Source organism: Trachurus trachurus (assembly GCF_905171665.1).
Source record: "Trachurus trachurus genome assembly, contig: scaffold_111_arrow_ctg1, whole genome shotgun sequence".
Classification (NCBI taxonomy): domain Eukaryota; kingdom Metazoa; phylum Chordata; class Actinopteri; order Carangiformes; family Carangidae; genus Trachurus; species Trachurus trachurus.
The window spans coordinates 161,389-189,380 of NW_028155244.1; the positions used below are offsets into that span (position 1 = coordinate 161,389).

At 45.9% G+C, this 27,992-nt stretch overlaps 3 protein-coding genes across 7 annotated transcripts in view; 1 reads left to right on the forward strand and 2 right to left on the reverse strand.

The window, feature by feature from the left end:
- Positions 1–27,992, forward strand: part of LOC311007942 (neurofibromin) — a 128,101-nt gene that overhangs the window by 69,303 nt on the left and 30,806 nt on the right. For all 5 annotated transcript variants that reach the window (XM_084001360.1, XM_084001359.1, XM_084001361.1 and 2 more), the window contains 2 exons: positions 26,219–26,651; positions 27,121–27,461. In XM_084001360.1, coding sequence (XP_083857486.1) covers positions 26,219–26,651; positions 27,121–27,461 — 774 coding nt within the window. The remainder of the gene's footprint in view (positions 1–26,218; positions 26,652–27,120; positions 27,462–27,992) is intronic.
- LOC311007939 (oligodendrocyte-myelin glycoprotein-like) lies at positions 2,823–6,198 on the reverse strand (the record flags this gene model as incomplete). Its single annotated transcript, XM_084001356.1, has 2 exons — positions 2,823–3,816; positions 6,002–6,198. 2 exons carry the CDS (start codon positions 6,196–6,198, stop codon positions 2,823–2,825), a joined length of 1,191 nt encoding a protein of 396 aa, XP_083857482.1.
- Positions 20,947–21,938, reverse strand: LOC311007941 (uncharacterized protein; the record flags this gene model as incomplete). The annotated part of the gene is made up of 3 exons (XM_084001358.1): positions 21,635–21,938; positions 21,124–21,309; positions 20,947–21,015 (listed from the first exon to the last, which is right to left on the reverse strand). The coding sequence occupies exons 1-3, from the start codon at positions 21,926–21,928 to the stop codon at positions 20,947–20,949; spliced, it is 549 nt and encodes a 182-aa protein (XP_083857484.1). The 5' UTR covers positions 21,929–21,938.

The following is a 27,992-nucleotide window of genomic DNA, read 5'->3' on the forward strand; positions in this document are numbered from 1 at the left end:
GAACGACTGCTCTGCCTCGTGTGTTGTACTAAGAAGCTGAACGTCTGCTCTGCCTCGTGTGTTGTACTTCCACCTTCGCTGGGCCGAACCAGAAGCAACGACCCGGTTTTATTATCTGAGTCATTACCAACGAGGTTAAAGTGAACTTGAGGACCGGTCAGTTTTCATGACACTTTAATGAACGTAGATTCTGGGTCACAGCTCAAATGATACCAAAGACCAGAGAGGTCGATCCGATTCACTGCATCATTGTTGTTGGTCTTTTATTTTGAAGGTCAACTTCCTCTGTTCAACAAGACGAGTGCTTCTTGTGCTTTGGATTCTCATCATAGACTCTCACTGTGTTGCTGCATCAACTCACAGATGCATCAGCGTTGACAAGTAGCTCCTCTAAACCTTCACCGACTCTTCACCTGACTCTTCACCGACTCTTCACTCGACTCTTCACCGACTCTACACCGACTCTACACCTGACTCTTCATCTGACTCTTCACTCGACTCTTCACCTGACTCTTCACCTGACTCTTCATCTGACTCTTCATCCGACTCTTCACTTAACTCTTCATCTGACTCTTCATCCGACTCTTCACTTAACTCTTCACCTGACTCTTCACCTGACTCTTCACCTGACTCTTCACTTAACTCTTCATCTGACTCTTCATCCGACTCTTCACTTAACTCTTCACCTGACTCTTCACCTGACTCTTCATCTGACTCTTCACCTAACTCTTCATCTAACTCTTCACCTGACTCTTCACCTGACTCTTCACTTAACTCTTCACCTGACTCTTCACCTGACTCTTCACTTAACTCTTCACCTAACTCTCCATCTGACTCTTCACCTGACTCTTCACTTAACTCTTCACCCGACTCTTCACTTAACTCTTCACCTGACTCTTCACTTAACTCTTCACCTAACTCTTCACCTGTCTCTTCACCCGACTCTTCACTTAACTCTTCACCTGACTCTTCACCTAACTCTTCACCTGACTTTTCACCTGACTCTTCACCCGACTCTTCACCCGACTCTTCACCGACTCTTCACCCGACTCTTCACCCCACTCTACACCTGACTCTTCACCTGACTCTTCACCTGACTCTTCACCTGACTCTTCACCCGACTCTTCACCTGACTCTTCACCTGACTCTTCACCCGACTCTTCACCCGACTCTTCACCGACTCTTCACCTGACTCTTCACCTGACTCTTCATCTGACTCTTCATCTGACTCTTCACCTAACTCTTCACTCGACTCTACACCTAACTCTACACCTGACTCTTCACCTGACTCTTCACCTAACTCTTCACCTGACTCTTCACCCGACTCTTCATCTGACTCTTCACCTGACTCTTCACCCGACTCTTCATCTGACTCTTCACCCGACTCTACACCTAACTCTTCACCTGACTCTTCACCTGACTCTTCATCTGACTCTTCACCTGACTCTTCACCCGACTCTTCATCTGACTCTTCACCCGACTCTACACCTAACTCTTCACCTGACTCTTCACCTAACTCTTCACCTAACTCTTCACTCGACTCTTCACCTGACTCTTCACCTGACTCTTCACTGACTCTTCACCCGACTCTTCACCCGACTCTTCACCTGACTCTTCACCTGACTCTTCACCCGACTCTTCACCCGACTCTTCACCCGACTCTTCACCTGACTCTTCACTGACTCTTCACCCGACTCTTCACCTGACTCTTCACCTGACTCTTCACCTGACTCTTCACCCGACTCTTCACCCGACTCTTCACCCGACTCTTCACCTGACTCTTCACTGACTCTTCACCCGACTCTTCACCCGACTCTTCACCTGACTCTTCACTGACTCTTCACCCGACTCTTCACCTGACTCTTCACCTGACTCTTCACCTGACTCTTCACCCGACTCTTCACCCGACTCTTCACCCGACTCTTCACCTGACTCTTCACTGACTCTTCACCTGACTCTTCACCCGACTCTTCACCCGACTCTTCACCTGACTCTTCACTGACTCTTCACCCGACTCTTCACCCGACTCTTCACCTGACTCTTCACCTGACTCTTCACCTAACTCTTCATCTGACTCTTCACCCGACTCTTCACCGACTCTTCACCCCACTCTACACCTGACCCTTCACCCGACTCTTCACCTAACTCTTCACCTAACTCTTCACCCGACTCTTCACCTAACTCTTCACCTAACTCTTCACTCGACTCTACACCTAACTCTTCACCCGACTCTTCACCTAACTCTTCACCTAACTCTTCACTCGACTCTACACCTAACTCTTCACCTGACTCTTCACCCGACCAGCCTTTCCTCCTCCTTCAGCTGTTGTTATCAACATTTGCATATTTCCAACATTCTCTGTTCTAAACTGTTTTCTTGTCTGTAACAACATCTATTACACTTATTCCCTGTTAAAAGGGTTTTCCATGGAGTTTTTCCTCAGTGGATGTGAGGGTCTAAGGACAGAGGATGTTGTTATTATGGGATGTAAAGCCCTTTGAGACAGATTAGGTGGTAACAACGGGCTATATTAATAAAATGGCCTTGCAGCAGCAGCAGCAGCAGCAGCAGCATCATGAAGCAGAGAAAAGATCAAACCAGTCGACTCGGGTTTCTACAAGTCTTCATTTCACAGACATTTTGAGTCACATTTTATGATGTTTATGATGATGATGAAGATGAAGATGATGATGATGATGATGATGATGAAGGTGAAGATGAAGATGATGAAGGTGCAGGCAGTAACAGTTTGTACCAGGTGATGCATTCACTGTCCACGACACTAAATCCCACTACTAGAGTCCCACCACAGTCCAGTCGGTCAGAAGCTGTTGATCGTGGCCGTCGTCATGAGAACCGTCAGCGTGACGCTCTGCAGCCGCAGGCCGACGCCGGCTGAGTTCTGAGAGCGAGAGACTTTGGGCTTCAGAGTCGACGACATCATCCGGCTGCTGGTGGAGGAGAAACCGGCGGAGGAACTGGTGGAGGACATCCATCCGGACTCGTTGTTGCCGCGGTGATAGAGTCCGGTCTCGAAGCGCGCGGCGGACTTCCCCCGGTAGCCGGACGTGGCCTCTAGCCCGTCGTCAAGCGCTTCGCCGTCGCCGTCGTCGCCTCTGCTGCTGTCGACCCAGAGCGGCGGCAGCTCGGTGACCGTGTCCGTTGCCGTGTCCGTTGCCGTGGCGACCGCGCGGTCCTTCTGCCCGCCGCACACCGGCCGGGTGTGGCACGGGCAGCCGAGCACGGTGGCCGCGGCGCGCTCGGCCCAGCGCAGCAGCCGCGCGATGTCCTCCTCCTCCTCGCAGGCCCACGGGTTGTCGCCCAGCGTGACCAGCTGCAGCGCCGACAGACGCTCGAAGCCGAAGCCGCCGGCGTCGCCGCGGCGGTTGGCGTCGAGCCCGGTGAAGCGGTTGGCGTGCAGGTAGAGGCGTGCGAGCCGCGGCAGCCGGTCCAGCGAGCCGGCCAGGATCTGCAGCAGGAAGTTGTGCGACAGGTCGACGGCCTGGAGGTTGCGCGGCAGGTTGGTGGGCACCGTCCAGAAGCGGTTGTGGCTCAGGTTGAGCACCCGCAGCTCGGGCAGCGTGTTGTTGATGAACACCACGCGCTCCAGCTCGTTGGCCGACAGGTCCAGCTGCCGCAGGTTCCAGTGGTACGCCGTGTCGTTCTTGTCCAGCGAGCGCAGGTGGTTCCCCGCCGCACGCAGCTCCCACAGCGAGCGCGGCAGCGCGGCGGGAAGTCGCTCCAGGCGGTTGTAGGACAGGTCCAGCGTCCGTAGGTGGCCGTAGTGGCTGAGCTCCGTGTCCAGAGTCTGAAGGCTGTGGAGGAGGAGGAGAAACACACGTCAGTTTATAGAAGGAACATAGACAACATACAGACAGACAGAGAACAAAGAGTTGGTCACCTATTGGACGAATCTCCTTGTTGTTTACAACTACTTCCTGGTAGAAAACCAGCATCAGAACAATAGTGATGGACGAGAGTTTCACTATATTTATTTAATTTTTCATGTCACTATATCACCGTTTAGACTAATCTGATGTTTGTACAGTCTATAAAACCAATGATTGGACAAACATTACTATTTGTGTGTGTGTGTTTTTGCCTATGTTCCTTCTATAGAGAGGCCGAAGCGGAAGCAGGAAGTAACGTCGCCATGGGACCTCAACTCGGAAAAAGTCTCAATACAAATGAACGGGAGTCAAAGTTTTATTTCGTGATCCATTTGAATTGTGCCATGAGAAACAACTCTGACCTCTACCTGTTTAAAACATCACGTTTCATGCAGAGAAATCAGCAGTTTGTTGTAAAACTATTGTAAAACAAAATTCCGAAGAGTCCGTAACCATAGAGACTCCAGGTGGCGTAGGTGACGTCACCATGGCGACCACATGGCGACCTTCCTTTCCCGTGTCGGTTGGTGACACCAGACCTGTAGTCACACTAAGTACATTCTTCTGTTGCCGTTTTACAACAAACTGCTGATTTCTCTTCATGAAACGTGATGTTTTAAACAGGTAGAGGTCAGAGTTGTTTCTCATGGCTCAATTCAATCGGATCACGAAATAAAACTTTCACTCCCGTTCATTCGTATGGAGACTTTTTCCGAGTTGAGTTCCCATGGCGACGTTACTTCCTGCTTCCTGCTTCGGCCTCTATAGAAGGAACATAGGCAACATACAGAAAGACATAGAACTAACAGTTGGTCACCTATACATTCATTCAAACGTTATACTGGTAAAGTTATCTCTTGTGGACATGTAGCTACACAATCCATGTTCCCCAATAGTGTAAATATTTATCAGTCTGTAGATTTAAGGAAAAGGTCATCTCCTTTCCATATTTTGGATATTGGTCACAATATTGATCCAGTCTGACTCTGCTGGAGGTGTGGTTACGGTTTTCTTACTAGCTGCTAATAATATTTTTAAAAGATGTTTGTCTCGCCCCAATATATGGGATAATAGCAATGTTACCCAGGTAGATTGTAGGAAAAGAGCTGTTAATTCGGTGTAACCTGCTTTAACTAGAGATGCACCGATCTGATATCGACTCATCAGCTGCAGGGTTTCCCGCAGCTCTTTCCTGTTAAGGCGGCCGCCTTAACAACAAAGAGCTGCCGCCTAAACTAACGTGTTAAAAAGTAGCGATATTCTGTTTTTTTTTAACACGGCTAAATGTTTAAGTCAAGCCCTGATGCCTTCACTTACATGGTTAGGGTATATACTGTATACGGTTCATTCATTCAACAGTAGTATTGGATCGGTATCGGGTTCGGATTGGACCGGAAAAAACTGGATCGGTGCATCTCTGGCTTTAACACAGGACTGTGTAAATGTTAAAGAAGATGCCCCCCCCCACTGCCTTTCAACAAACCCAGGAGACAAGTCACTCTCAGGTTGTGTAAGAGGAAGGAAGTTGTTGTTTCGATTCTCTGTCGTTTCCTGCTGCGCTAGCACCAGACAGTTGGTTAGGGTAGTTAGATATCTGGTGCTCGACCATAGACACAGAATGGACGTAGCACCGTGACGTCACCCATTGGTTTGGGGGAGTCTGTTTTGTGCCGCTACTACGGGGGTTTGAACTGCGCCGCCATCTTGGATTCTACTTGCCATATTTGGAGCGGTGCAGCGGTTATTTTTAACCTAATAATAGTAAAACGGTAGAGTTAAAAAATAAAGTCACCCCCCTCAGAGTGTGTGCGGGGGTAGAAACTATCGATTGAGACCAAAAAAATAAAATGTACCAGGCTGTAAATATGTTTTTTTAAGCTGTAAAGTCGGCGATTTCAACATGGCGGTCTATGGAGAGTTGTTCCCTTCTGGAGGGGATTGCAATTTGTTGAACGAGGAAGTGACTTCACTTCTCAGACCGACATCTGCCCCCTTGTGCTAGAAGACCAATTGGATCTGGGTCAGCTCTCTTTCTGGGTCAGCGTGGGGGGGGGTCAGCTGACACGGATGCAGTGTTGTGATTGGCTGATTGGGAGACAGACAGACTGACCTGTTGAAGGACAGGTTGAGGAAGTGGATGTTGTGCTGCAGCCCCGGCGGCAGCTTGGTGAGGCCGCGGGACGAGCAGTCCACCACGCGGTGCCCGCGGCTGCAGAGGCACACGGAGGGGCAGATGGCCCGCACCGAGCCCCCCCCCAACAGCCCCCCCAACAGCAGCAGCAGCAGCAGAGAGGAGCAGCCAGCCATGGTCCACCGGGCCCTGAGGGGGGGGGCAAGGTTAGACTGAGACACAGCACGGCTTCATGTGGACAGAGAAAAACAGAAGCACGGAAATGTAAACTCAAAATCTTTCCAAGAATATTTGTCTTATTTCTTGTCAAAATGTCTCATTTCTAGTCAAAACTAATCTCTTTCCACTTAAAATAAGACTCATCACCTAAAAATGAACTTGTTTTTAGATCATTTTCACTTGTTTCAAACTAATTTTCACTTGAAATAAGTAGAAAAATCTGCCAGTGAAAGCAAGTTTTTTGTGCTTGTAATAAGAAAGAAAAACTTGCTCCACTATCAGATTTTTCTACTTATTTCAAGTGAAAATCTGCTTGAAAGAAGTAAAAAGTGTCTAAAAACAAGCTGCTTTTAATGTGATGAGTCTTATTTTAAATATAATGAGATTTATTTTGACTAGAGATTACATTTTTGACTGGAAATTAGACAAATATTCTTGGTTAGATTTAGAGTTTTTGCAGTGTACAAACCCTTGTCGCATTTAGAGACAATATTGTACCATTCTGGAACATTTATGTGCCTTTCTACCCCCAAAAGGTACACAGGTACAATGATTGGCCCTATAGGCTACAGTAGGACAGAACTGTACCTTTAAGTACAGAAATGTCCCCTTCTGTCCCCCCATTCTTCTCTGTGTGGACTAGATGTGGTTCTGACTCGGGTCCAGACCGGGTCCAGACCACCTGCACCTGAGGGTGACCGTTGTCCGTCCATCAGCGTTTTCATGTTTAAACCAGTGGAACAGTGGACGAGACGACGTTCAGGTCGACGCTGTGATGTCAGAGCAGCGCGTTCCTGTGGGACCGGGTCCAGACCGGGTCCAGACCGGGTTCTGGTCCACACCGGGTCCAGACCGGACCACCTGCACCTGAGGGTGACCGTTGTCCGTCCATCAGCGTTTTTTACAGCGAGGCCGTCGTCTCATCCACTGTTTGGTTTAAACATGAAAACGCTGATGGACGGACAACGGTCACCCTCAGGTGCAGGTGGTCCGGTCTGGACCCGGTGTGGACCAGAACCCGGTCTGGTTCTGGTCCAGACCTGGTTCTGGTCCAGACCTGGTTCTGGTCCAGACCGGATCGGGGTCGTGTGTGTGTGAGGCTCTGGCAGCCGGCCGGCGCTCGTTGCTGCTGCAGTGTTCTGCTGCCGACACCGTCACCGTGACACCGAAGCACCGTGTGTGTGTGTGTGTGTGTGTGTGTGTGTGTGTGTGTGTGTGTGTGTGTGTGTGTGTGTGTGTGTGTGTGTGTGTGTGTGTGTGTGTGTGTGTGTGTGTGTGTGTGTGTGTGTGTGTTCTTCACCACAGACGATCCATAAACGTGACATCACAGTGTGACATCATGTCGATGATGATGTCACACAGCCATGTGTGATGATAACTAACGAGTTAGTTGCTGCAGTCGGAGGAAACTCACCTCATCATGTCATCTCTCCTCCTCCGCCGCGTCCGACTCGTCTCTCCACCGCCGCGTCCAGGTGATGATGTCACACTCTAGTTCCCGCCCTTTCCCGCCCTGCCCGACGGGTTCAGTCTGAAGTCGTCGCGGTTTTAAACATGTCGTCGTCTGTCGTCTGCCGCAGCAGCAGCAGCAGCTCTGCTCTGCTCTGCCTCGCCGCTCTGCAGCCTCTCGATGCAGCTGCAGGTCTGGGACAGAGGGGGAGGGGAGGGGAGAGGGGGAGGGATGGGAGGGGAGGGGAGGAGAGGAGGGGAGAGGAGAGGAGAGGAGAGGAGCAGAGGAGAGGGGAGGAGAGAAGAGGAGGGGAGGAGGGGAGGGGAGAGAAGAGGAGAGAAGAGGAGGGGAGGGAAGAGGAGAGGGGAGGAGAGGAGAGGAGAGGAGAGGAGAGGAGAGGAGAGGAGGGGAGGGGAGGAGAGGAGCAGAGGAGAGGGGAGGAGAGAAGGGGAAAGGGGAGAGGAGAGGAGCAGAGGAGAGGAGAGGGAGGGAGAAATGCAGCAGCGGGACAGAGCAGCTTTGGTGCTGATGAGGCAGAGAGAGTAATGTGTGTCGCTGACAAAAGCTGCTTTTTCTTTCTCTTCCCCCTCTCTCTGTCTTTCTCTCTTTAACTCTCCCTCAAAATCTTTCCAAGAATATTTGTCTTATTTCTTGTCAAAATGTCTCATTTCTAGTCAAAACTAAACTCTTTCCACTTAGAATAAGACTCACCACCTAAAAATGAACTTGTTTTTAGATCATTTTCACTTGTTTCAAACTCATTTTCATTTTCACTTTCAATCTGCCAGTGAAAGCAAGTTTTTTGTGTTTGTATTAAGAAAGAAAAACTTGCTCCACTATCAGATTTTTCTACTTATTTCAAGTGAAAATCTGCTTGAAAAAAGTAAAAAGTGTCTAAAAACAAGCTGCTTTTTATGTGATGAGTCTTATTTTAAGTAGAATGAGGTTTGTTTTGACTGGAAATAAGACAAATATTCTTGGTTAGATGTTGAGTTTTTGCAGTGCAGGCAGTTGCAAGTTGTTAATACGTATATAATGAAAAAGTATATATACAGTTCATATTAAATGAAATAATAATTTAAGCCGCGAGCGGCTATGACGGGCCCTCGCTCCACGCCACTCGGCGTCTCGCTCCGACGCCCCCTGGTCCCCGCTACCCCCGGGACGCTCTTCGAAACCCCCGTGCGCAACCGGACAGGTACAGGGACCTGAAGGGGCGGCCCCTCATCACACACGTGAATTTTGGAGCAAATCGGACCAAGTACGTAGGAGTTACAACATGTTTATGGTTCGTCCACCAGGGGGCAGTAACGGGCTGTGGGGCATAGCGTTCAGGGTCGTCCCTTGATCACACATGTGAAATTTGAAACGAATCGGCCAAAGTCGACATTGTAGCAGCCACTTTGGGACGAAACGAGCAGTTGGCCAACTTTGTCGCCCCCTAGCAGCCACACCGTTTGACGTAGAGAAAAGCTTTTAGTAACGTTTGACCAGCTTGGTCTCTTGATGATCTGTAGCGAATATGAAGTCAATCGGGAAAAATCTGTAGGAGGAGGTTGTTCACGATGGATCGCTATTTGCGTGGCTGCCACAAGGGGGCCATTAGCCGTAGCTTCATAGCGTTCATGAAATAGCTTCAAGAACTTGTCCGGCATGTTTTAGAAGTGGAATGAAGTTGATGGGGTCAACTATGTATTTTTACTTAATTTTATTCCATTTCCTGTTACCACCAGGGGGCGCTATGAGTGACGTATGAAATTAATATGTCAGATCGTTCATGGTTACGCCATCATCATGTCCAACAAGTTTGAAGCTGCTGCGATCAAATCTGTGGGCGCGATAGCATTTCAACCTTTTTAGCTGAATCACGGAACTTGGCCGTGCGCTAGCAGCCACGCCCTTTGACCTACAGACCTGCGGAGCACAAGCCGTAATCAGCTTGGTCTGGAGATGTTCTCTACCCAATTTGAAGTCAATCGGGCGAACTCCCTCGGAGGAGTTCGTTTTGCGTCAAAGAAATGCTAACCAAAATGGCCGACTTCCTGTTGGGTTTAGGGCGTGGCTCCAATTCAATTTTTTGTATGTTTGGGTATGATACAGGTGTGTGCAGAGTTTCGTATGTGTACGACAAAGTAAGCGAAATTTGTCTATGGAGAATTTGGGAAAAACTTCTAGGGGGCGCTATAGAGGCATTTTGCCACGCCTATGGGAAACGCCTCTATCCGCTGAAAGAGCTCGCCATTCTTGACCTGTGGATGAAATTTCGTGAGGACACGACTTCGTTAAAGCCACGAAAAAGGCAAACGTAATTGTACGATAAAAAATCGCCAGTCGCCGCGGCGGCACACGGACGCCGTTCGTCGTAGCTTCGCAGCGTTCATAATGTAGCTTCAGCAACTGGTTCTGCATGTATTAGAAGAGGAATGAAGTTGATGGGGTGAAGTATGGATTTTTAATGAATTTTAGCGTACTTCCTGTTACCATCGGGGGGCGCTATGAGCCAGGCAGGAAGTCGATATATCAAAACGTTCAGGGAGGAGCCATCGTCATGTCCTTTGAATTTCAAGTGGCTACGACGAAGTATGTGCGCGTGAATGGCAAACGTAATTTAAATTGGGAAGATACACTTTCGCCGCGACGGCACACGGACGCCGTTGCTCGTAGGGTCAAAGCGTTCATGATGTAGCTTCACCATCCGGGTCTGCATGTACTAGAAGTGGAACGAAGTCGATTTGGTCAACTACGTATTTTTAACGAATTTTTGTACGTTTCCTGTTACCACCGGGGGGCGCTATGAGCGACGTAGGCAAATAATATGTCGGATCGTTCAGGGTCTCGCCATCGTTTTTTGCACCAAGTTTGAAGCATCTACGATCAAGTATGTGGGCATGAGAGCCGTTCGTATTTACATGGCGAGCACCGAAACAGTCGCCAAACTTCGTGGCACGCCAGAGGCCAACCCCTTTGAGCTACAGACCTGCGGAGCACAAGATAAGCTCAGCTAGGTCTGACGATGTTCTCTACCCAATTTGGAGCCGATCGGGCGTAACCCCTAGGAGGAGTTTGTTTTGCGTAAACCAACTTTGAAGCAAAATGGCCGACTTCCTGTTGGGTTTTGGGCTTCGCTATAAGAGGATTTTGTGTTCATCTCGTATTGATAAATATGTGTGGCGATTTTGGTCCGCTTTCATTAACGTCATTTTTTTCCCTATGGGTTTTTGGCAAAATTGTAGGGGGCGCTATTTAGCCATTTGGCCCCGCCCAAATGCAACGCTGGCAAAATATCAAATTTTTCGCGAGGCCCCACGAGGCTACAAAGTTTCGTTTGTTTCTCGGCATGGGAAAGGGTCCAAAATGGCAATTCAATTGAGAGTAAATAAATAGTTAAAAAGAGAAAAGTAATGCCGATAAAGTTCAAAAAAAGCTGCACGTTTTGATATATGAATTGTTGAAATAGCACAAAGTATGAAGGACTAGAAGAAGACCGTAAAAAGGCGGAAGAAAATGGCCGAACAGAAGAACAATAGTGTGAATACTTTCAGCATTCACACTAATAAAAAGAAACATTTGCATTTCAATATAGTGTTTTTTCCCCCCAGGTCACTTGAGTACTTGATTACTTGCTTGGTTACTTGTTGTTACTTGTCGACTACCTCGTTGATTTATGTGGATGTCGAATTACAATAGGGTCCTCCCTGTGACGTTGTCACTGGCTCGGGCCCTAATAATACATAATCTGTCTGTGTCTCTGGTGAACCAGGTGAATCACTGAACCAGAATCATTTGGAAGTGAGTTTGTTTTTAATGTGAAACCAGTGAAAACAGAAGCATTCACATCAATCTAAAAAAATAAAAACACGATGTAGACTTTTCCATGAGTTCATTAAAAGCATCATGAGCGAAGCCCTGAGCAGTATCACTTATTACACACATATAAAACACTTATTACACACACATAAACCACTTTTTACACACACATAAACCACTTTTTACACACACATAAACCACTTTTTACTTAGGCAATATATCCCTCCAGGCCGTGGTCTCTGCTCATTCTACCACTCTAAGGGGCTAAAGGCTAATGCTAAGCTAACAGTGGTCTATGCTCATTCTACCACTCTAAGGGGCGTTGTTCCCCCTTAGAGTGGTATAATGAGCATAGACCACGGCCTGGAGTGATATATTGCTTTTATAAAACAGTTACCAATAATGACAATATGAAAGAGGAATACGCATCAATTTCATGTAGTTTTATTCAACCAATAAAAAGCTGTTCCCAGCTGTCCAGACGTTAGCTCCAAGTAGCTCTGCATCTCGTCTTTTCCTCTGTCACTGCTCAGTCCCCTCTACCATTGTTAACCCTCTGGAGGTCAAAGTTCACCTTAAACATGTCAATTACACTACTTTAGTCCAGTTTTTAACATCGTAAAAACACACTGCAAAAACTCAACATCTTACCAAGAACATTTGTCTTATTTCTAGTCAAAACAAATCTCATTCTACTTAAAATAAGACTCATCACATTAAAAGCAGCTTGTTTTTAGACACTTTTTACTTCTTTCAAGCAGATTTTCACTTGAAATAAGTAGAAAAATCTGATAGTGGAGCAAGTTTTTCTTTCTTATTACAAACACAAAAAACTTGCTTTCACTGGCAGATTTTTCTACTTATTTCAAGTGAAAATTAGTTTGAAACAAGTGAAAATGATCTAAAAACAAGTTCATTTTTAGGTGATGAGTCTTATTTTAAGTGGAAAGAGATTAGTTTTGACTAGAAATGAGACATTTTGACAAGAAATAAGACAAATATTCTTGGAAACATTTTGAGTTTTTGCAGTGCACCGACTGTCTTTGGCTACGGACTGCAACAGTCCGTTGTCATGGATACATGACAACAACTTCCATTCATACCAGTCATACGTGCCTGAGGCGGAGTGATAGCCTACGCTGTGATAAGGCTTTAGAATAGTAGCCACCACGGCTAACAACCAATCAGATCGCAGGATTTCACCTTTCCGTTCTATAAACATATATAAACCACTTATTATTACAGACACATAAAAACCACATGTTGAACCGACCTGCTCGTCGTCATAGAAACCTGCAGCTGCTGCTCCTCACTATGCAAATGGAGTCAGATTCACACTTTGAAACTTCCTCCTATTACACAGAAACAAACGACCGTGTTTCCTTCCTCTTCCAGTGACTCACGGCTGCAACAAACACGTGTTGTTTCTTCTCTTTCAGCATTAAATTAAATTGTGTAATGTAAACTGTTAATTCTCCAAACACAAGCCTCAAAGTCTCAAACAGACTCGGCCTTCTGGGCTCTTTCTATCTTCTGTAAGTTCTTGTGAATGTACAATGAACCTCTCAAAGCCCACGATCGCCTGTTTGAGTCCTTTCTAAGCTGCTTTAGTGGTGCTAGCTCAGACCTGATGAGCCCGACTCACCAGCATCAAAGGGACAGTTCAACATTTAGTCAAATTGGCCCATTGCCATAATCCCTATAGTCATAGCAGTAGGTTTGTTACCTTTAATTGTCGGTGCAAGCTGTTTTTAGAACGGCGGAGCAGAGCCGTGAGCTGCTCAGAGCTACGCTACGGAGGCTCATTATGGGATTTCTTGGTTTCCCTCATCAAACTCATCAAATACACAATCCAACAACTCCACAACGCTCTGGTGGACAAGTTGTGAGCTGCACATTCACCACGCTATGAGATAATAACACAACGTTACCACACAGAGTTGTTTTAGAGGGAAATACAGAGACTGTTGATGAAAAACTGTCCCTGAAGGCAACGTGCATCAGAGGTTTTACATGAATTTCCCTCTAGGTTTCTAGGTGATGTACAGAGTTCGGTTCGACGTGAGAAAAAAGGTAAAAAACAGCCAGAAACATGCGGTCCGGAGCGGATGTGATGAGAAATTTGTGTGGTTGCGAAAGAGTTAAAGGGTTAGGGTTGTGTGTGTGTGTGTGTGTGTGTGTGTGTGTGCGCATCAGTTTTCCGGGCTTCGGCTCGTGGCCTCGGCCGGTGCTGGAGGATCTCCGGTCTCCATGGAGACGACGACGTCTTGTGGTTCGCTCGTCTTCTCTGCAACGTGTCGTGTTGCTTCGACTCGTCCGTCAGCTGCTGCTGCGTCGGACACGTCGGTCCCGTCGGTCCCGCTCTCCTCCTCCTTCGGCGGTGGACCGGACACGTCGGTCCCCTCTGTCCTCTCCTCCTCCTTCGGCGGTGGACCGGACACGTCGGAGCGGTTTCCTTGACGCTTCTCTCCGAACGTGGTCCCGGGGATGATCTCCTCTAGCTCCTCGTCCTTCTCTGGGAGCAGGGAAAGCCGCTTGGAAAGCCTCTGAGGCAGGAAGCCTGAGAAGGAGATGCGGTTGATGGACGACGACGACCTCGTTGCCGCTGCGTGGCCGTTGCCGTGGCTGCCGTTGTTGTCCTCTAGGAAGGGCGACGGTCCGGCCCAGTCGGCCGTGGAGATCTGCTGCTTCTGAATCTTCCGTTTGTGGACGAGGATGAGCAGGAACGCCGCCACCATCAGCAGCAGCGCTCCTCCGATGATCCCGGCCACCACTCTGCCGGGCTGCGGTCCAGTCCCCGTGGCAACCGCCTTGTTGTTTTTCCCCGGTGGAGGAATTCCCGGTTTCTTCTTGTTGTTGTTGTTCCCGGTGGTGGTGTGGACGGACCGGGATGTGGCGGACCGGGATGTGGCGGCGGTCCGTGAAGTTGTGTGTGTAGTAGCATCCGGGCCGGTACTGGAGAACGTCGTGGTGTCAGCGGGTTTGGTGGATGCGGATGCGGATGCGGATGCGGATGATGCAGTCGGGATCGGGATGAGCCGTGTGGACGTGGACGCACCACTCGTCCACCCGGAGGAGGAGGAAGTTCCCGGTTGTGTCGTGGTTGTGGTTGAGTTTCCGGTTTGTTGGCCGGCTGCTCCCGTTGTTGTCTGGGATGTTGTGTCTGTTGTTGTCGTCGTGGACTCGAACCTGGACGGTGTGGACCTCGTGGTCGTTGTCGGTCTCTGTTCAGCCGGTGACAGAGTGAGATTCCCGTTTGGGAACGCAGCCGCCGCCTCCGATGGAGCAGCTGTGGCGTTGTTGGGACTCGGCGGCGCCACGCTGTATGCTAGGGGTGGGAGGAAACATTGATTCACATAAATATCACAATATCTTTTTTGACGATTTTTAAATCGATTTTTTTTTTTTTTCAAAAATCGTTTTTTTTTTTTTTTTTTTTTTTGATTAAAAAAAAAAAAGAAATTGAAATATTGTGCAATGTGCATTTGTTAGCCTTTTTTACATACAGAGAGTACAGGTTTTGAAAAGGGTTATAAGTAGGGGTGCACCGAATGACATTTTTTTTGGCCAAAGCCGAACACCGAATAAAATCAAAACGCTTGGCCGAATAACCGAATAATACCGAATACCGAAAGTGGTTATAAAGTTTTTAAATAAAATATTTTTTTAAACTTAATTTTCAAAGAAAGTAAATGTAAAAATAAAAGTAAAGGCCTATATCGGCCCATTGTGAGTGAAGCTGAAAGATCTATGCAAGTACATTCCAAAAAAGTGTCGCGCGATCGCGTATTTATCAGACTTTTTTTTTTTTTTAATATTCGGCCTTGCTTTTCGCTCATTCCACCGAAGGCCGAATGTTTCTTTTTTTGCAATATTCGGCCGAATATATTCGGTTACCAAATATTCGGTGCATCCCTAGTTATAAGGGTTTAAAGTTCACTTTATAATGGAGTATGTTAATTTATAGGCTCCTACAGTATTTGTGTGCAGATAAATGTTAAAAATGCTAAAGACTAAAAATCATAGAGAGAATCGGCAATATCGTAGAATCACAATTTAAATCGAATCACCATCCAAAAAATCGTAGAAGAATCGAATCGGGAGAAAAGCGTATCGTCCCAGCCCTACTGTGTGTGTGTGTGTGTGTGTGTGTGTGTGTGTGTGTGTGTGGGGGGGGGGGGGTCGTGAACTCACCTGTTGTCACGTGAGTGTGTTGTTGGCCCTGTTGGGCTTCAGATGTCGTCACCATGCTGCTCGTCGTCGTCAGGGGCAACAGCAGCCATAAGGCGATGGTAGCGATAGCCATGATGAGTGTTGATGAGTCGTCTGGTGGTTCTGTGTGAGGAAGTTACAGTCGTGTCGTCGTCACATCAGATCAGTGAAACAGGAAAATGTTGTAAAATTCAACAATTGTTTGTTGCATCATCTCATCACCAGGGTTCTTACTGATCCTTAAAAAGTCATTCATCTAAAAACAAGGCCTTCATTGGCATTAAAATGTCTTCAATCCATTTTTCAAAAGTCTTTAAAATGTTAACACATGGTGAGTGGTATTTTATGGTTGTAATTAGTCTCAAATCTCTAAATAATTGGTAACAATCCGACATAGAGAAGTTAGTGGCGGCCGTCAACGCTAAATTTCTTCTTTTTCCAGACTTTTTCTGCATTTATTTTGAAAGGACAGCTGGAAAGAGACATTTATTTTGAAAGGACAGCTGGAAAGAGACACAATCCAATGTTCATGTAGCAGTCACTTTACCTTGGATCACATAGGAAAGTGGGTCAAATTGTCCCTAACCCTATGATGTAATTGATGTGGTGTTTTTTTTTTTTCTTCTTTTTTCTGCATTTGTGTTTATTATGAAGTCGGTCTTAAATTTAATTTCAAGTGGCTTTAAAAAAGTCTTAAAAAGTCTTAAATGTAACTTGGTTTAAGCTGCAGGAACTCTGCATCCACGAAGCCGTTCTGAACTGAACTCTTCATGAGCGTCAGTGGTTCATGTCGGTATTTAATATGAAACTAGCAGGTTTGTCTGACTGATCCTATTTCTTTACGTTGAATCAACAGTAGAAGAGCTTGTGTAACAACTACTACAGATTCAGTCCTGATGGTGACGGTTAAATCTGTCCCACGTGCACAGAGTGAGCAGGAGGCAGCGTATGAGATGTTACTCACCGGTCGACTCGACGGCCTCGTCCGCTGCTTCAGTCAGCGATCAGAGCGAAGCGACTGCAGGTCGTCGAACCATCGAACCGAGTCCCTTCAGTAGGAAGCAGGAACTAACTAACTAACGACGGGGAAGACGGTTTCTACAGACGACTTCTTGCTTCACTTCACTCAACAGGAAGCGTGACGCAAACCCGATGACAGCTCTCTGCTTTCACAGCCTGTTGAGCTAAACTTAGAGTTCACACTCGCTGCTGCTGCGTTCAAACCCTTTAACCAAAGACTCAGAGAGCTGAGTTCATGTCGGTGGAATCAGAAACGTTGCAGCTCTGCTTTGCAGGCGAGATGCTGCATTCAGCTTCATGCTTCATACATCATCATTATTGTAAAACAACCAGCCTTCACAAATACAACATGAAGTCTTCCTCTTCTCACACAGGGAAGTAAAGGCTGGAAACACGTTGTAACTGCAGGTGTCTTATGGCCTTTTGTTGCTCACCCTGAGCTTTCTCCTCTGTTGCTCACCCTGAGCTTTCTCCTGGTTTTCCCTGTTAAAAGGGTTTTCCATGGAGTTTTTCCTCAGTGGATGTGAGGGTCTAAGGACAGAGGATGTTGTTATGATGGGATGTAAAGCCCTTTGAGACAAACTGGTGGTAAAAACAGGCTATACTAATAAAATTGCCTTGTCTTGCTCAACTCGACTGGGTTTTGGGATCGTACCTGGTACCAGGTACCTGGTACTTTTCTTGGTAAGGCCTCAGCCGAGGTTCCCAGCGATCCGATACTACAACGTGACGTCAGTCGACTGCCGGCTGATTGGCCCGAGTGTCGTCACTGGAAGAGCGCGACGTCCGACACGAGTATCAAACCTGCTATTTTTAAAAACACATGGCAACAGCTCACACTGATCCGTACTGCTACTGCTGCTGCTGTTGTTGTTGTTGTTGTTGTTGTTCTTTCACAGCAGTTAAAGGGACAACCAGGAGTTTTGTTAAAGCGAAGTGTTTCCACACTACATTTATGAGCCTCCGCACCGTGAAATTCTTTGACCGGTGCAAGACAGACTCATGTTTTCATTCATCAAGAATTAAAGTCAGAGGTTGGAAGACGATCACATACCGTCGTAGTTCCCACCATAAACGGAGATTCATACGGCGGCGTTATTCTCATGACTCGCCACGAAACCGAAAGTAAAGAAACGCTGGTCGGCTCGCCCAGCATTTCCACCACCACTAATAATAACAAAATAACCATAGAGACAAAACCATAGATTTATAGAAAATGGACCATTAACAAGTGGTAACGGAGATTCATCCACATTAATATCAGACTCTTTATAACCAAATAAAAACTCCTGGTTGTCCCTTTAAATGGCTGCCGTGTGGAAAACCACACCATGGTCCACAATGGCTGACGAGAGGGTAAGAAAAACAGAGCAGTCATGCCGACGCCCACGATGAGGAAGTACTGTGCAGAAAATGACTTGACCTAAGTGGAGCCGAGTCGAGCTGTGTTGAACTGTGTTGAACTGTGTAGTAGAAAAGGGCCACCGGTCGCAGCACTTGGTCCCGGTCCGCATGTCTTCATCTTCTTCTCCATCAGCCTCAGACCTGGAGGACGAGTAGCTGAACACCAGGGAACCACTAGAACAACTTCTACTACATGGGAAGAAAGTGTGAAGTTAAATGAATCTGCTGGCGGGTGTTAACAGCGGCCTCAGCTACTGGTTCTGCTCCGTTCTGGTCTGACGGGCCAGTAAACAGGAAGTCTGAGCCTCTTTCAGTACCAACAACCAATCAATACATGTTTTCTATCTGTCAGCCACCATGTGACCATGTGGCTGTATAAGCAGCGTTTCACCGTGCGCCGTCGCCTGATAGAAACACACAGAAACACAATGACACAATGTAAAAATCTATTTATTCAAACATTGACACTTTGGCAGGTTTACATGGTCGGTTAACACACGGCAACTATATGTCCACACAACATCACAAGAGGAGAAATTATTCTTGTGGTTCTTTTGTTCTGATGCACATTTATTAATGAATGACTCTGTTCACTCGGTTATGATGTAAAATGCAGTTAGAAGTTGTGTTAAAGTGTCGTGAAGAGTGGACACGTCACAGTGTCTCAAATACTCCGACGTAGCAAGAGGCAGTGGGGCTGTAGCTACACACTCTGTACATACATCTCTGACCAGGACAGAGCAACAACTATCACTTAACCAGAGGAAGAACACGCTTCAGAAAGACACCTAGCTTCTAAATAACTTTAGTTTTATCAGACTGTAAAAACTAAATGAGTTTAAACATAGATGGGCCACGAACATGGTATTTAGGGAGGTGTTTTTCTCTTAGATATATAATACATGTGTTGTTGCATTCAAACATCAGGCCGTCTTTACATAGATCACATCACCTCCGACTTCTCTCCAGTCCTTTAGACCTTCCAGTAACTTCTGGTATTCTTGTTCATTGACTAAATTAAACTGTAGTCCAGTGGGGATCTGCGGTCTAATTTGTGTCGGTCCTTGATGTAAAAAAGAACCACTTGAGAACCACTGACCATCCAATAATCATCGGCTGTAAACCTCGATACACAATGTTTCATAACTTCAGTGCACTGCAAAAACCCCAAATCTTTCCAAGAATATTTGTCTTATTTCTTGTCAAAATGTCTCATTTCTAGTCAAAACTAATCTCTTTCCACTTAGACTCATCACCTAAAAATGAACTTGTTTTTAGATCATTTTCACTTGTTTCAAACTAATTTTCACTTGAAATAAGTAGAAAAATCTGCCAGTGAAAGCAAGTTTCTGTGTTTGTAATAAGAAAGAAAAACTTGCTCCACTATCAGATTTTTCTACTTATTTCAAGTGAAAATCTGCTTGAAAGAAGTAAAAAGTGTCTAAAAACAAGCTGCTTTTAATGTGATGAGTCTGATTTTAAGTAGAATGAGATTAGTTTCGACTGGAAAAAAGACAAATGTTCTTGGTAAGATATTGAGTTTTTGCAATGTGGGAAACAATGAGTTGACACTAGTTTTTTTGTTTTGTTTTTCCCCAAAACTTTGAGTTAAACTGTGACTAGTGACGTCACCATTATAGATTATTGTCAGAGAAATAATCACGGTGTTACGATTATCACGATTATTATGCATCAATACGTTTCCCAACACTATGTACATATGTGTAAAATCAAATATAGTCTAAATAATTACGAAGCTAATTATTTACACCAAATATTTTCAGTATCTATTAATAAAGGACCAATTATATTCCCCCGGGGAATTAACTGTCATCTTCACCAAGTGTTTAAGTTTATTTTACTTTTAAATTCCCACCGATTCAGTGTTACATTAGGTAACTGGACCAGTATCGGTGCATTTATCTTTACTCTGGCGCCACATGATGGTTACGACATAATCTTTTTTGGAAAGTGACGGTGTTTAGGAATCTTTACGATAAATTAAGACTAACTTGTTTAACTTGTAGCACAGTCGCCCCCCCAACCTAAACATTTTTAGGAGTGCAAGCAGAACATTGAAGGGCCACACACTGTAAATCAACTTGCAAAGTAAAAAGTCACATTTCCTGTTCATTCATGATCCTCACACACATCGGCCCGACAGATACCAGATTCTTTCCACAGTTGCCACTTCCTCGTTTTACCAGTGTTTAAAAAAAAAAAAAAACAGCACATTTTCTTGTTGCACATGCGCAAGTAGATGAAAAAAATGTACTTGAAACTCTCAAATTTTAGGGGCAAAATGCCTCCATCACTGCAAAAACTCTACATCTTTCCAAGAATATTTGTCTTATTTTTTGTCAAAATGTCTCATTTCTAGTCAAAGCAAATCTCATTCTACTTAAAATCAGACTCATCATATAAAAAGCAGCTTGTTTTTAGACACTTTTTACTTCACCTATAAATTAACTTGTTTTTAGATCATTTTCACTTGTTTCAAACTAATTTTCACTTGAAATAAGTAGAAAAATCTGATAGTGGAGCAAGTTTTTCTTTCTTATTACAAACACAAAAAACTTGCTTTCACTGGCAGATTTTTCTACTTATTTCAAGTGAAAATTAGTTTGAAACAAGTGAAAATGATCTAAAAACAAGTTCATTTTTAGGTGAAGAGTCTTATTTAAAGTGAAAAGAGATTAGTTTGGACTAGAAATGAGACATTTTGACAAGAAATAAGACAAATATTCTTGGAAAGATTTAGAGTTTTTGCAGTGATGTGGGTGGGGGGGCAGGGGGGGCAGTCTGCCCCTCCTCACACCACCAGGGGCATGTCCTCCAGGTCCCGGGGCATCACCTGGGGCATCGGACCGTCCTCTTGGTCCTGGTCCAGCAGAGGCATCAGCATGGCCCCCCCCTCGGGCCCCGGCCCCCCCTCAGACCGCCTCTCCTCCTCCTCCTCTTCCCTCTCTCCTCCTCTCTCTGCTCTCACTTCCTCCAGCTGCACCACGCTGGCATCGCAGGGCCCCACCACCCCCCCCTCCCCCTCCCCCTCCCCCAGCCGGTTGGCGTCCCAGTAGTTACCACCGGCAGCGCTGCTCACCAAGTCCACGTTGGAGCGGGACCGGGGGGCTCGGGGGGGGCCGTGGCCGTGCAGCCGGCGCTGGATGTGGCACACCTCGAGTCAAAAGTCAAAAAGTCAAAATCATTTATTACAGTTTGTTACAGTTACATTTATTATTACAGATAAAACTGTCTTTTTGGTGCAACCAGGCTCCGTTCACCTGGAGATAAATGAAGAATGGAACAAGGTTCAAACAAGTGGTTTGTTCCTCTTTCCTTTGAGCTGTTTGGTGTTTTCAGAGTCATAGTACAACATATTCTATTGGTCTTAAAATATTACTCAGAATGCCCCAAAACACTGACCATTTTATAAAAGGGGCTGGCACTCAGTGAGTTAAAGGAAAACTACGTAAAGCAATAACAACACGGCTGTTACACACCTGGCAGGCCAGCACGGTGGTGGCCAGCAGCAGGCAGACGATCAGGCCCCCCGCCGAGCCCACGGCGATCAGCCCCAGCTCCGTGTCGATCAGGCAGTCGGCGCGCGTGGTCCCGTTGCCGTCGGTAACGGGGTTCTGGTTCCCAGCAGAGAGGCCTGAAGAGTCCTGTTCTGTCCGGCCGCCGCTCGGGTCGTCGTCTTCTGTCGGACTCGTCTGCGTGGTCGAAGCTCCGACACACGACAGCAGCAGGAACAGAAACAGAAACAGACCGGACGACGCTCTGGTTACGGCCATCGCCTCCTCTCGCCTCTGAAATCAAGTGACAGTTTTGACAAAGAACAGTGAGAAATGTCTTCTTGCTCTTATATCAATCAATCAGTATCAATCAATACAACTTTATTGTCCCTGCAGTCATGGACAGTCATGTGCCACAAGTAACTGCATTACATAAGTACACAAAACAGATTTTAAAAAACCAGTACATTTGACATTCCTCGCACAGTTCTCACATACACACAGATAACATGGTAGATAAAAAGTACTGATGAGAACTATGAAATAAAAACTCAAATAAAGTGCAGGAGTGTCAGGAGAGACAGACAAATGCAGCAGCAGCAGCAGCAGCAGCAGCAGCAGCAGCAGCAGCAGCAGCAGCAGCAGCAGCAACAGCAACAGCAGCAGCAACAGCAGCAGCAGCAGCAGCAGCAGCAGCAGCAGCAACAGCAACAGCAACAGCAACAGCAGCAGCAACAGCAACAGCAACAGCAGCAGCATTAACAGCAGCAACAGCAGCAGCAGCAGCAGCAGCAGCAGCAGCAGCAACAGCAACAGCAGCAGCAACAGCAGCAGCAGCAGCAGCAGCAACAGCAACAGCAGCAGCAACAGCAGCAGAAGCAGCAGCAGCAGCAGCAGCAGCAGCAGCAACAGCAACAGCAGCAGCAACAGCAGCAGCAGCAGCAGCAGCAGCAGCATTAACAGCAGCAGAAGCAGCAGCAGCAGCAGCAGCAGCAGCAGCAGCAGCAGCAGCAGCAGCAGCAGCATTGTGTCGGTGTCGCCGCCGGAAGAGACAAATTCATGCAAAACCACTGTTATAGTCCAGTCGTTTTATGAGAAAAGGTTGAACAAACTGCAACAGAATCAAACTCAACTGGTTTTGTCTCCTCAACATGTCCTGAGTGAGGGAGAAAAAGCCCAGAAGAATCCCATTAGGGGAAAGTTTAGAAAAACACCCAAACATATCCCATAATACGCATATAAAACATTTTTTTCACATGAATAAGGTAACATTTTTAACCTTTAGATATCTCCATGAAAATTACTGAGTTGATAACTTACATTAAGACAAACAAGTTGTGTGTATGCCTGCTCTACTAAGGATGTGACTATCTTGAAAAATTGCAGTCATCTTGAAATTTAAAGTGGTCAACTTGTTGTTGACCGATGGAGTCGACTCATTCCAGTTTTCATGACGGTACCACAGCACCTTCATATATAGATATACATCAATTGAGAGCTGGTATTCTTGGTCTTCATATCGAGACAGGCAGATATGTTGGCACAGCAGAAGATGATAGAATTTGTAACTTATGTGACATCCGAGAGGTGGAGAATGAAATGCATTTTGTGTTCTACTGTCCTTTCTATGACTCTATAAGACAAAAATTATTTAGTAAAGTAGATCCAAATAATGAATTTGTGTGGTTGGACGATGCTGAGAAGCTAAAACTTCTTTTTTATTTGAATATTTTTGCATTTTCTTTGTTTCTTGAAGAGGCTTGGGCAATGAGACGAAGAGCGATATATTGTTGAGTACTGAAAGTAATCTGAAATTGTTTATTTATGTCACACCTGTGTGGCAAGTAACACCAACAGGAAGGACTGTCTAGTTTTTGTTTTTTTTGTATTTGTTATTGTGTTATTGTGTCACAGTGGTGGCATGACACGAAAATAAAATATTCATTCATTCATTCATTCATCCATACATGTGCCTTCAGAGTGGTGGAATTTATGCAAATTTGCTCATGTTAACAAAGAATTTCAAAAAACTTGTAATACATTTTTTGTTTGTCTTAATGCAAGTAATCAACTCAGTAATTTTCATGGAGATATCTAAAGGTTAAAAATGTTACCCTATACACGTGAAAAAAAGAATGTATATCCGTATTATGGGATATGTTTGGGTGTTTTTCTAAACTTTCCCCTAATGGGATTCTTCTGGGCTTTTTTCCTCACTCAGGACATGTTGAGGAAACAAAACCAGTTGAGTTTGATTCTGTTGCAGTTTGTTCAACCTTTTCTCATAAAACGACTGGACTATAACAGTGGCTTTGCATGAATTTGTCTCTTCCGGCGGCGACACCAACACAGTGCTGCTGCTGCTGCTGCTGCTGCTGCTGCTGCTGCTGCTGCTGCTGCTGCTGCTGCTGCTGCTGCTGCTGCTGCTGCTGCTGCTGCTGCTGCATTTGTCTGTCTCTCCTGACACTCCTGCACTTTATTTGAGTTTTTATTTTATAGTTCTCATCAGTGTTGAGGAGACAAAACCAGTTGAGTTTGATTCTGTTGCAGTTTGTTTAACGTTGACCCCTTTTTTTGGCCTAAAATGACTGACCCTAACCCTAAAGGACTGTTATGAAGTTCTGCTACGATGATACAGAGAAAAGTCGGTTCGTGATGATCAGGTTACAACACTTACTTGAAGTTGTCTTTTGGTTGTCGTTGTGAAGGAGAGTTGAAGTCGGGACCGGCTGCAGATGCAGTGTGAGACGCTCTGAACTCGACTTCCTGACTCTTTGGGGTCTTTGTCGGGTTATTTCAAGGTCTCAGAGGCTGAGAAGCGCGATGATACGAGACACATGAGGAGATAAAAAAAGAAGCACAGTAGCTCAGTGATGTGTACAGACAGACAGACTCAATCTAAACCTGACTTGTCTAATGTCTAGCGATGTAACGATGCATCGTGACACGATTAAAAATCGATACAAATGCGTGACGACTCGCATCGGTGAAAAAAACAAAGTCTCTGGTGAGAAGTAGCTTTACATTATCTCAAAAGTCACTGGTTGATTCATTTGTTCGACACCAGACGCTGCCGCCACGCACACACTGTAAAAACTCTACATCTTTCCAAGAATATTTGTCTTATTTCTTGTCAAAATGTCTCATTTCTAGTCAAAACTAATCTCTCTCCACTTAAAATAAGACTCATCACCTAAAAATGAACTTGTTTTTAGATCATTTTCACTTGTTTCAAACTAATTTTCACTTGAAATAAGTAGAAAAATCTGCCAGTGAAAGCAAGTTTTTTGTGTTTGTAATAAGAAAGAAAAACTTGCTCCACTATCAGATTTTTCTACTTATTTCAAGTGAAAATCTGCTTGAAAGAAGTAAAAAGTGTCTAAAAACAAGCTGCTTTTTATGTGATGAGTCTTATTTTAAATATAATGAGATTTGTTTTGACTAGAAATAAGACAAATATTCTTGGTAAGATATTTGATTTTTTGCAGTGCACATTCACTCTCTTCTCTCTCTATCTCTCTCTTGTCCCTCAGTGCTTTTTCTCGTTCTTCTCAGACCAATCGACCAATGAAATTGGTTCATAAACTATTTGATTTTTTTTTTAATTGAACGACTATTTAATAAGACCAGTTTTACTTATGATAAAAGGTGATAAATGGTGATGTGCAGTGTATCTGTAATGAAAGGTGACTTTTTCAGACTATCTTTCTCTTATGAATAAGAGATCATTTTATTAGGTCATAATTTGTCTGTAGCTCATTTTTGATCTAAAAAGAATCGTGGGAAAACCGTAATCGTGAACAAAAAATCGTGAATCTAATTGTGAGTTGAGTGAATCGCTACATCCTTACTAATGTCCTTTTCATTTTTTAGATTCAAAACGGGGCAGATCAACGGCGACCTGACTCTTTGGGTTCTTTGTCTGGTTATTTCAAGGTCTCAGAGGCTGAGAAGCGCGATGATACGAGAGACATGAGGAGATAAAAAAAGAAGTTAGCTCAGTGATGTGTACAGACAGACAGACTCAATCTAAACCTGGTTAAAGGTAAAGCTAAACGATGCGAGCGGATATTCAGTTTAACAAGTGACAGATTCAGCTGTAGCCTGTCGGTAGCATCCTCCTGAATCGATTCATATGAGCCATGAAGTCCTGGATGAATCGGTTGTAGAGTCGCTATGGGCTAGAGTGGCTAGCCGTTAGCAGTGTCTTTAATAACTCATAAATAGGGATGTCACCATTACTTGCTTTCACAATTGTTCGTGGTATTAAACACCACAATTATTTAATCGTAAAGATCCCTAAAAACCTTCACTTTGTGAGAGATGTGCAACCCTAATCTAAACCTGACTTGTCTAATGTCTTAATTGTGGGGTGCAGGGTCTTTTGTCTCATGTTTTTATGTTCTTATGTCTCTATGTAATTGAGGTGTATGAAATGTTGGGAATGTATGTTAATGGATGTAAGTTGCACTTCTGGAGGCCGCTCTGTACGAAATGGTGAAAACAATTTTCCTTGGAAAGGACAAATAAACTCATCTATCTATCTAATGTCCCTTTTTTATTTTTTAGATTCAAAACGGGGCAGATCAACGGCGACCTGCTGATCTACCACGTGCTCCTCACCCTGAAGCCGTACTACGCCAAACCCTACGAGATCGTGGTGGACCTGACGCACGTAGGACCCAGCAACCGCTTCAAGACCGACTTCCTGTCCAAGTGGTTTGTGGTTTTCCCGGGCTTCGCCTACGAGAACGTGGCGGCCGTGTTCGTCTACAACTGCAACACCTGGGTCCGGGAGTACACCAAGTACCACGAGCGCCTGCTGACGGGGCTGAAGGGCAGCAAGCGCCTCCAGTTCATCGACTCTCCGGCCAAACTGGCCGAGCACATCGAGCCCGACCAGCAGAAGCTGCCGGCGGCCACGCTGACGCTGGAGGAAGATCTGAAGGTCTTCCACAACGCCCTCAAGCTGGCGCACAAAGACACTAAGGTCTCCATCAAGGTGAGGAGTGCACACAGCAACGAGAGAGAAGTTCTCACTGCAAAAACTCCAAGTCTTACCAAGAATATTCATTTCCCAGTCAAAAATGTCATTTCTAGTCAAAATAAATCTCATTATATTTAAAATAAGACTCATCACATTAAAAGACACTTTTTACTTCTTTCAAGCAGATTTTCACTTGAAATAAGTAGAAAAATCTGATAGTGGAGCAAGTTTTTCTTTCTTATTACAAACACAAAGGACTTGCTTTCACTGGCAGATTTTTCTACTTATTTCAAGTGAAAATTAGTTTGAAACAAGTGAAAATGATCTAAAAACAAGTTCATTTTTAGGTGATGAGTCTTAGTTTTGACTAGAAATGAGACATTTTGACCAGAAATAAGACGAATATTCTTGTAAAGATGTAGAGTTTTTACAGTGAAGTGAGTTCTCCTCTAACATCTGGTCTCTCTCTCTCGTCCGTCATCAGGTGGGCTCCACGGCGGTCCAGGTGACCTCGGCCGAGCGGACGCGGGTCCTCGGCCAGCCGGTCTTCCTCAACGACGTCTACTACGCCTCGGAGATCGAGGAGATCTGCCTGGTGGACGAGAGCCAGTTCACCCTCACCATGGCCAACCAGGGCACGCCGCTCACGTTCATGCACCAGGAGTGCGACGCCATCGTCCAGTCCATCATCCACATCCGCACGCGCTGGGAGCTGTCGCAGCCCGACTCCATCCCACAGCACACCAAGATCCGCCCCAAAGACGTCCCGGGAACGCTGCTCAACATCGCTCTGCTCAACCTGGGCAGCTCGGACCCCAGCCTCAGGTTAGTCCGCCTAACCCTAAACCCTCAGGTCAGTCCGCCAAACCCTCCGACCCCAGCCTCAGGTCAGTCCGCCAAACCCTAAACCCTCAGGTCAGTCCGCCTAACCCTCCGACCCCAGCCTCAGGTTAGTCCGCCAAACCCTCCGATCCCAGCCTCAGGTCAGTCCGCCAAACCCTCCGATCCCAGCCTCAGGTCAGTCCGCCAAACCCTCCGATCCCAGCCTCAGGTCAGTCCGCCAAACCCTCCGATCCCAGCCTCAGGTCAGTCCGCCAAACCCTCCGATCCCAGCCTCAGGTTAGTCCGCCAAACCATAACCCTCCGACCCCAGCCTCAGGTTAGTCCGCCAAACCATAACCCTCCGACCCCAGCCTCAGGTTAGTCCGCCAAACCCTAACCCTCAGGTCAGTCCGCCTAACCCTCCGACCCCAGCCTCAGGTTAGTCCGCCAAACCATAACCCTCCGACCCCAGCCTCAGGTTAGTCCGCCAAACCCTAACCCTCAGGTCAGTCCGCCAAACCCTCCGACCCCAGC